Source organism: Rhinatrema bivittatum, chromosome 3 (genome assembly GCF_901001135.1).
Source record: "Rhinatrema bivittatum chromosome 3, aRhiBiv1.1, whole genome shotgun sequence".
Lineage (NCBI taxonomy): Eukaryota > Metazoa > Chordata > Amphibia > Gymnophiona > Rhinatrematidae > Rhinatrema > Rhinatrema bivittatum.
This window is the reverse complement of record NC_042617.1, coordinates 137,757,834-137,767,748: the sequence shown is the minus strand read 5'-3', so window position 1 is coordinate 137,767,748 and position 9,915 is coordinate 137,757,834. Positions and strand designations below refer to the sequence as shown.

Here is a 9,915-nt window from a genome sequence, read left to right as displayed (position 1 = left end):
ATGCCTATGTGTAGTACTGCAGTTACATATAATATAAGACACTCAGTAACCCTTACAGTGTGCAAAAATATCTCTCTCACACACACACACACACACACAAACATACAATTTATATGTGCTGCTCCTTTTGTACCCACACACAAATTCTCAGAGAAGAAACAGACAAGGTTCTGACTGCTCTCAAGTCTAGACTTTGATGCACTGGAGTGAGCAAGAGACCAGATTCACCCCGTTCACTATTTCTCTTTTCTCTCCTCTCGCCTTCTTTTCTCTTTTTTAAACTTTTTCTTTCACTGAGACAGAGTTCCAGAAAATACAGTCTTCCCCTGTGAAATCCACCTGAGAAGTTAATCTTAAAAGAATTTGCACATGCTCAAACCTTTCAGTGACAGGAAGTCAGCATCACTTGATACATGTGCCAACTATAAGCTGGTTAAAAAAATAACCTTGATTGGTGTTCCATCCTGTCTTTCTCTTTTTCTTCTTCCACCCCTGGCTCTGGTCAGACTATGACCTCACTGGCATTGCTTGGTTGCTAAGTTACCATCAAGAGAAGGAAAGCAGCCTAGCTGCTGATGTTTAGTTAGGCCTTAGGCTTGAATGGGAAATATAAACAAATAGAAATAAAAATGTTTATTATTTTCATGGGAGCCCTCCATTTATTTCAGAAGAGTAAGAATGAAATGAAAATGGCCTAATTTGTTGAAATTTACATATTCATTAAAAACAAATACACATCACTACAACTTACTTAAATGACAGTATCCAGTATAAAAGGTAGCTTCAGATGTCCAGAGTAGCCAGGGCTTCTGGAATCAAAATGTAACAAGCACTATTCCGGAGGAATAAATCGTGTAGCAAGATACAGAGTAAACTGGAAAAGAATATTTGCTAATTTGAAGTTTTCTATATTTTCTGTTATGCGAGGCTGTATATCAGCTTCATTAAAGAAAAACAGACCTTATAGTGAGCCACAAGGCAGTCAGGTTTTCAATACAATCAATAATTGTAATAGTAATCATAAATTATTAATTGAAATGTGATATATTTTTAAATGGAGTCATTATACCATAACTAAAATCCTTACCAGTGTCTGGCACTTGAGGATAAAATTTGACTACTTGTTACTTAGTTGATGTGTTCACCAAGGAAGAGCAGAAATGTTTGTTCAAGAACTCGGCATCCTTTTAATATCAAACAAAAGAAGCGAGTTACAAAATTAAGAGGGAAATGTACAAAGGTACAGGAACTTCCACAAATGATGAAGCCTCATGCTCTAAACATGGGGAAACCCTGAAATTCTTGTGTTTTCATTTGTTTAAGTGTGCAAAGCTATATTTGTGAAGATTTTTGTAAAATGTACCCTTCATAAAAAGGAAATTTTCGTGCGTCTGCTTCACGCAAACGTTTATTTAAATTCAAAATTCATGAGCTGCTGTGATTGAAAAGCATGCAAAGCAACTGATTAATTGGTATTTTCACAAAAATATCTTCACACATCGGTTTTCACTGAAATGAAGAGTAGTTTTCTCTTTTCAGCTGGGCACTGTAGCAAAATTTCATGCGCAATTTTTCTAAAGAGCCCATTTGCGCCTGAAGAAAAATGTGCTCAGAACTGCCAATAACCCATGGGAAATCCCTGGGTTTATATATCAGCATCAAAATGTTAAATCACTGTATATATCTAAACAAGTTGTTTTGGTTTTTTTTTGGTTTGAACTCCATGTTTGCCGTTCAAAATGTTTAGTTTGCCAGCTAAACATTTTGCACAGAATGACAGTAAGCAAATCAGGTCTCCTGAAAGTGTTTGCCACTGTATTGTCAGATGCATAACTTTAGCTGCCAGGGAAGTCTTACAGGTTAATAGAGCATTTTCATCAAAAGTATGATGTCTAGGTTTCCGATGATAAAAGCTTTTTGCATATTATTGATTGTGTTGGAAGGTATTAGTCATGCAAAGTTGTCTTCCTTAATCTTTTCCAAGGCGGAGGGGGCTGCCCACCAGCACCGGGCACTTTTGAGATGCTTCACTGAAGAGAAAAGCTAAAAAAAAATGAAAAAAATCCACTTTAAAATGTGAATGGAGATCGCTATGAAGAAAAACAGTGAGCATGAGACCCGCCCCCTTGTGATGTCATCCAGCCCAGCATTGAGCCGGTAAACGGTGCCATTCCACCTGGCATCGTGCACCGGGCATCGCGCGCCGAAGGGGCGCAACAAAGGGGCACTTCCCTTTGTGCACCCCTTCATGCAACCCTTGGTGCTACCTTTTTTCATTTTTTTTTCTTTTTTTCTTTTTAACTTCTGTGTTTCTTCCACTTTTGTTTACCTTTCTCTTTTTTCATAGTTGTTATCCCTTGTTAACAATTTTCATTGTTATTAATGTTAAATGTATTTGACAAAGGTAACTTTTTTCCTGCATCTCCTGTTTTAATGTAAACCGGTATGATTTGTATATTATACAAGAATGTCGGTATATAAAAATTAAAAATAAATAAATAAATAGATGGGTCTCACATCCAAGTTACTGATGTCAAAGTTGAGCACTGGGATGAAAACACCTAAATGTTCCTCATTTTCAGTAGATTTTGCTATTTACTTTCCTGCATCATTATCACTACTACTAGTGCTTCCAAAGCTGAGCTCAGTATCAGAAGTCAGACACACCCTCAGTGATATCATAGTGGTTTGTCTTCCTTCTTCCCCTGTCGTGTAGTACAATAAACAAAGAATTGACGGGTTTTTTCTTTCCTTGGGATCCGATATATATTAGTGAGGAAGGCTTTAGATTAAAATAAGATTTTAGTCATATAGCAATAAGGGAAAAAATCATGAAGTAAAATAATATAAGAATGCTCTCATTTGTCTTCCTTTGATATTTTTACAAGAGGTGGAATCACATGAGACCGCCTGTATTTTAAAAGTCAGAAATATGAAAAATGAGGTTAGTTCAAGATCATGATATATTTTGTTGCTCGAATTGATGGTTACTCAATAGGGAGGCACACATACATATATTTGTTTAATGTATAGAGTTTTTGTCAAGCTCATGAAAGTGCTAGAATAACAGCAGTTAGAGTCAGAATGGGCAGATGAATAACTTCCTCCACACTCAGCTCTGCCATTGCATCTCAGGCCAACATTACAGGAGCTGCCCGGCCTTTACTAACAGATGAAGCCAGTCACGCAGAACTCTGAAACAATATCCAGAAAGCATTTTATTGAATTTTCTTACTTCCTCAGATCCCTTGACATGTCCACCACAGTGTTTCAGACTCCTTCCAAGCTGATAGATTCATATCCAGCATGATTTGTTTTATGATTTTAGTATTGTGCTTCGCTCTGATGTCGAAAGGTGAAGTGTGAGTAATCACCTGCTATGTAAATAAATAAACTGGCAAATTCCTATCAGCCAGCAAGGTGTGGAGGGACTCCAATACCTTTCCTGTATTATTGTTTTAAGTACCCTGTGCTATGTTAGTTATGCATGGTTTTAAAAAAAAAAAATGTCAGAACTTCAAAAAGTCATTGACTTTTCATGACAGATACAGTCCCACTGTACACAAGCCAGAAAAAAAGTTTCATCTACAAAATATTAACTACATCTTTCTTTATAATATTTATGGTAACACTACCGAGGAAAAATCAGTCCAGACAAGTATACATATCTCACTATCCCTGAATATCAAATTACAAGCCACAGTTTCTAATCTTACTCTTTTGGGTAGGAAAAAAAACAACCTAATATTCTGATACCATTGATGGAACATATTAAAAATTACTATACAATAAATGCAGTTTGTTTTTTTGTGTAAAATGTTTTTTTTGGTTCTGTTTGTATTAAGAACCTCAACAGGTTTTATGAGAGAGGGCTCATCGCAGATAGTTGGATCGTGGTTTGCATTTCAGTGCTGAAAGGAGGTTCAAGGGAGTCTTGTAAACATACTCTCATGTAGGGGTAAAACAGCTACAACTTACAATATTTTCTATTCTAAAACTTTGTATTAACTTTTATTAATACATTCTGATTTTAGCCTATGTGAGTCACAGCACAAAGGCAAGGTGAGTGTGATGAGATAACGTAGTTACACAGCATAGAAGGGAAACATCTGCAGCATTCCGAAGTAAATATCTCTTACAGGTTGAACCTATTTATGTGCAGACTTTTCAATAAGCACTAGTGATTATCTTAAAAATATGGATTTGTATGTCAGAGCAGCACACACAATACCACTTACAGGATTGTGTAATATGGTTATAATTCCCATTACAGTGGTACCTTCTCGTTTTCTGCCTCACAGATGCATCATTTGAAAGGAGAGTATCTGGTACACAACAGTGTGAATTTGAAGACCATCAGAAAAGGTTTTGTCATATGTTACAGAAATCAACATATTTTTATTTTATTTTATTTTTATCATTTCAAACATTACAGCAAGATATTACTTACTTACAGAAAATGGAAATGCAATAAATCAAATACATATTAACACAAAATCCTAACTTTTAATCCTCCATTTTTGCATTCCCCCATAAAGACAATTTTTATAAGAAGGGGGTAGACTATAAAGGGAGTTTTGCAAAGTAACATATTTGCTAGAATCCGGTTTAACGTTAATAAAGACATTCATTCTTTATGATCCTCACACTACGGCTAATTAACGGAGGGAATAATAACCCTCCTTGCATTTAGGAAGGATTTTAACTGCTTGGGGTAAAAGAAAATGAACCATTCTGTTGAACACTTTACGACACACTTGCAAGGATATTTTAATAGATATGAAAACCCGAAAGCAGCTACTTGTAGCCTTAAAGCAAGAAATTCTCGTCTCCTGTCCTGAGTGACAGGAGCAAAATCAGAAAAAACTCGTATCTGAAGGCCTCTAAAGGGTAACTCAATATTCCTAAAATATCTCTTCATGGTTTCTGCTACATCACTTTCTATTATAAAGGAGATCATTAATGTTGCACATTCATAGAATTCAGCTGATGAATCTTCCAAGAATCTGGTTAAATTCCCCTTATTTTCACTTCCTTATACTACCCTGTTTCCCCGAAAATAAGACAGTGTCTTATATTACTTTTTGCTACCAAAGATGCACTAGGCCTTATTTTCAGGGGATGTCTAATACCGTTGAGCTGCTGGCTGCCCCTGCGTCAGCCATGCCTCACCAGTGTGCTGTCAGAGAGAGGTAAGAGTGTGCAGCATTCATGGTAGTCAGCTTGGGCTGACTCTGCTGCTTTTGAACCTCTGCACACTGCTTGGAAGGGGTCCCCCAACTGGTACTGCCACCATCCCCAGATGTCAGTAATCTTGATGCCACTGTCACTGCTGCCACATGGCTATTGGGGAGGCGCCGATTGCTGCTACTGACACTGAAGCCCATTCTGCTGCCTCCTCTGTGCAGGACCCGTGGGCTTCCACTTTCTCCATGCTGATCTCGTACATTGTGAGATCCGCATAGAGAAAGTGCTATTCTTGCACATTTCCAAAGATTACATGTGCCAATCACTAAAAAGTAATTTTTTTTTTTTTTTACCTTTGCTGGCTGATGTTAGTTTTCTAATCGGTTGGTCACAGGCTTTTTTTTTTTTCCACCTTCCCTTTCTTATTTTTTTGCCAATTCCTTTTATATTGTCCTTTTTTCTTCCGTATTTCTTTTCTCTCCATCTTCTTCCCTCAAACGCAGTCAGGTTCTCATTCTCACATGCATTTCTCTCTCACACACACACACACACACACACACACACACACAGGCTCTCACTGTCACATGCTGTCTCTCATACAATCATTCATACACACAGTCTCTCACTGGCACATGCTGTCTGACTCTCACACACCCAGGCTCTCTCTCATTCCCACATGCTGTCTTGCTCAAGCACAGGCTCTCACCGTCACACGCTGTCTCTCTCACACACACAGAGGCTCTCACATGCTGCCTCTGCAAACATTCAGATCCTCACTCCCACACACAATCTCTCAACTCATCTTATACACGCACGCTCACACCCTCTACAGACCCTCAGCCTCTCTCTCACCTCTGGGCCTCCTCTTCGCGGGTCGCCGCAGGATGGGCTCTGCAGCAGCCCTGAACTTCTCAGGCCGCGGCAGCCCTGCTACCGGGCCTCTTCCTCTTCCTCGGCCCTGCTACCGGGCCTCTTCCTCTTCTTGGGCCGCTGCGACTTGGGATTCGCAGCAGCCCGCGGCGGCTCCTCCTCTTCTGCACGCGCTGATGCTCTTCCTCCTTCCTGCCCACGCGGCTCCGGCAATGTTTAATTCTGGAGTGCACAGGCAGGAAGGAGGAAGAGCATCAGCGCGTTTGAACGCGATCTTTTTCTTCGGGCAAGGAGGCTCAGCGGCTGCATGAGCCTCCTTGCGCCCGGGGGCATTGGCTCCCCTCCAGATACCACTGCTTGCGTCTGCCCCTAATACCTTGTAAACTTTATTAAAAAAAAAAAAAATGACGTCACAGGATTGACCGGCCCACCGGGGGAAGCCCGATCCCCCGATAGGTCAATCCGCCCCTGTTTACAAGGGATGGCTAACTTTCGGGGGAGGTCTTATATTTAGGAATTCGGCAAAATCTCTACTAGGTCTTATTTTTGGGGGATGTCTTATTTTCGGGGAAACACGGTATATCCCTATTCCTAGATGACACAGGTAGGTAATATATCTTATTCACTGAGGGACATTTGCCCTCCTTAAATTTCAAATTTTCCATAAAATATTTTTTTAAAGTGATATAAGGGAGTTCGCCAACAATCTTTGGAAAATTTAAGAACCTCAGGTTTAAATGTCTTGAATGGTTCTCAAGGTGTTCCAGTCTCCTTGAAACCACATTAATCTCCTTTCCTGGGTTTTCTTTAATCCAGCTTCCACTGTTTCCAGTTTAGGCTTAATTTCTTCTAATTGTGTGTCGTGTACATCCAACTTATAATTAACCATATCATAACTGTCCTGAAATTCCCCAAGTGACTTCACTAATGCAGCCATAATGTCCCATATCGCTTCCAGCTTGATCTTTTCTGGCTTATTGGGCATTTGAAAGCATGGATGCTGAAAAGACTCACCTGCTTTCACCACAGGAGATATTCCAGCCAGCTGAAGTTCCCCACCAATGGCAGCCGTCGCTCCTTCCAGGAACTCAGTCTCCCTCTCCCATGTAGGAGTCGACACGGGAGGCATAAAAGTTAAAACTTCCATTCCTGATACTCCGGGGCTCTCTGAGGGCTGTAACAGAGCTTCAGCATCCTCTGCCCTCTGACCTCCTCCTGCTGCTGTCCCTCTCGCCTCGTCAGGGCTCTGCGACGCAGCTGCCTGAAAGAAGCTGGGGATCGAAGCAATCTCGGGCAAACGAGGATCCAGGGGGGCTTAAGGTGACTTCACCAGGTGAGAGCCTCGCTCCCTCACTAGCACCCACAGCGGTTACTTCACCTCCCGTTAAGAATGTCTTTGCAGGCGCGAAAGAAGTTATTAATCGCTGTGTTGTGGTAATCTCCGGTTCCGAAGAAAAGACACGGAGCTTTCCTTTTCGCTTTGCAGGCATTTTATTGCTTGAAATAGTGCAGGTAACGAACATATTTTGATCTAAATTATGAAATATATTTTCAAAACAATTCCCACGAGTAAGGCTCTTAAATGAATTTTTTGCAATTACTAAAAAGAAAATCTTTATTTGGTGTTTGGATGCTTCCTGACATTCACTCCATATGCTTTTCTAAATAAAAAAGGCAGCAAATATTTGAGGGAATGAGGTTATGGACAAGAAAGTAGACAGGGTCAGGCAAAGACATAATGGGTGCCTACTTGAGAAATCCAGAGCTGACTTCAGCCTCACCCCCTTCTGTTCTCAACAGTAAGCAGCATCACTGCAGAGGACAGGAGGAGAGGGGCTGGAGCAGGAAACCCACAAAGCATAGCATGGAAGAGTCAATGTTCTTCCTCCTTTAGCCCCTCCCTTCCTGTTGCCCCCCACATGCCGCAAGTTAATGTGGGGACAGGATGGGCAGGGACAGAGTGGGGAGCTGAGGCTCTTCTATGCTCTGCTGGGTGGGTTCCCTGCTCCAGCCCCATGGCAACTGGCAGCACTGGAGGACAAGAAGAGAGGAGGTGAAGCTGAAAGCGATGCAGCAGAGAATAACCACCTGCTCTCTTGTTTCAATCCTCCCCCCCCCCACTTGTGGACTCCTCCTTCCCCTCCTCTCCCCCCCCCCCCCCCCCCACCACCACACATACCTGCAGCATGGAATCTTGAGAGAATACCAAAGAGAAGGGGGAAAGGGGTGATACTGGTGGAGATAGAGGAAGTGAAAGCTGGGTTGGGAAATTATGAGGGGGGGTGAATGTAGGGAGAGGTGAGACGGAGTGCGAATGCGTGAGGAAGAAGGTGGTACAAGAAGAGGTGTACACTTTGGCGGGGAGTGGTATGAAAGAGGATGAATGCTGGGGGAAGTGAGAAGGATTGTGAATACCATCTCTATCTCCCTGAAGTCAGTAATGCAATTTGGATGGTCTTGACACGTTTTCCTCCCCCCAAGGTCCATATTGCCACATATTCCACAGCAGATAGGAGGAGACCAGTATTAGGGAGGGGGGGGGGAAATAGAGGGAGTGGAAGATTGCTGGGATAGGGGGATTGCATGAGAACTATATGGGAGGAGGGACTGTATGTGAAAGAGTATGGAGGGAGTGGAAGGGGCATGAGAGAGCCATGGAGGATGTAAAGGGGAGATTGAGAGTGCTGGGAGGAAGAGAGGATTTGAGTGAACTGAAAGAAGGGCAGTAGTGGAGAGCAAGAAAGCCAGAAGTGATAATGAAATCTGGGGATGAAAAAGTCAGAAATAAAGTCAGAGCAGGGGTGGGAGAAGAGGTAGTAATGGAGGATGTGTGTGAGAAAGAGCTAGAAGTGGTGAAGGGGGAAGGAGAGTGACAGATCCAGAGGTGGTGAAGAGGGAGAGAGAGAAGGAGCATGACAGAGAACCAGAGATGGTAAAGTGGAGTGGAAGGATAACAGAACCAGAGGTGGTGATGGAGGAGGAATGAGAGCCAGAGGTATGATGGGGTGGAGAGGTGAGAGAGAGAGAGAGATCTAGAATGGGTGATGGAGAAAGGTGTATGAAAGAGAGCCAAACAGGCTACTGGGGAGAAGGGGAGACCATGCAAAGGGATGACTGGAGGTGAGAGCACATCAGAAAGAGAGTGATGGAGAGAGCATGATATTGGATGCTTGAGGGTTGAGAGTCAGAGTGGAAATGCTAAAGATGTTAAGTGTTATGCATGACTAGGCCTAGACTTTTTTCCTTTTGATTTATTTTTACATTTTATATTATTGGAAATTGGTATAATGGGAGTACCTAAGGGATACATAAATGTAGAGAATATTGGCTGGCCTTGTCCAGTCTATGACTGATTTAATTAATTATGGTTTTATAAATGTTATTAAGGTTGATCTTATTTTATTGTAATTTCATTTGAGTATATTATGAATTTACTATTTTTTAATATTTGTATTTTTATAGTTTTCTATTTATTGTATATTATATTTATTTGCAGAATTAAGTTGTGCATTGCTAAGAGCTTTGTCATGCTCTGGGGAATGCGAGTCGTTTGGCACAGCCTGGGGTGTTTGAACACAGACCAAGCCCTAACAGGTGGCAACTGATACACCACAAGGCAAGGTCTTCTCCCTGGCCAGTCCTCTCCCACTTGTGTTGAGCCCACAGGTTCTGGTGGCCAGCAGGACTTCTCTGGTGAGGAGCAAGGAATGAGGAGTCAAACAGGCCCAAGACAGGTTGAGGACAAGCCGGCAGAGTTCAGACAGTTTTGAGAACTAGCAGGGTTCCGAGCTGGTGGAGAACCAGCAGAGGTCAAGGTAGGCAAAGAACAAGCAAGGTCAGTGTCCAGGCAAAGATCAA

General features: G+C 41.8%; 1 protein-coding gene across 3 annotated transcripts in view; it reads right to left on the bottom strand.

Moving 5' to 3' along the window:
- Positions 1-734: 734 nt before the first annotated feature.
- Positions 735-9,915, bottom strand: part of FOXA2 (forkhead box A2) — a 70,209-nt gene continuing 61,028 nt past the window's right edge. For 2 of the 3 annotated variants that reach the window (XR_003855415.1, XR_003855414.1), the window contains one exon: positions 735-2,043. Coding sequence is in view for 1 of the 3 variants with exons in the window: in XM_029593755.1 (XP_029449615.1) it covers positions 1,970-2,043 (74 nt within the window). In the remaining 2 variants the exon portion in view is untranslated. The remainder of the gene's footprint in view (positions 2,044-9,915) is intronic. The other variant, XM_029593755.1, reaches the window with a different exon arrangement.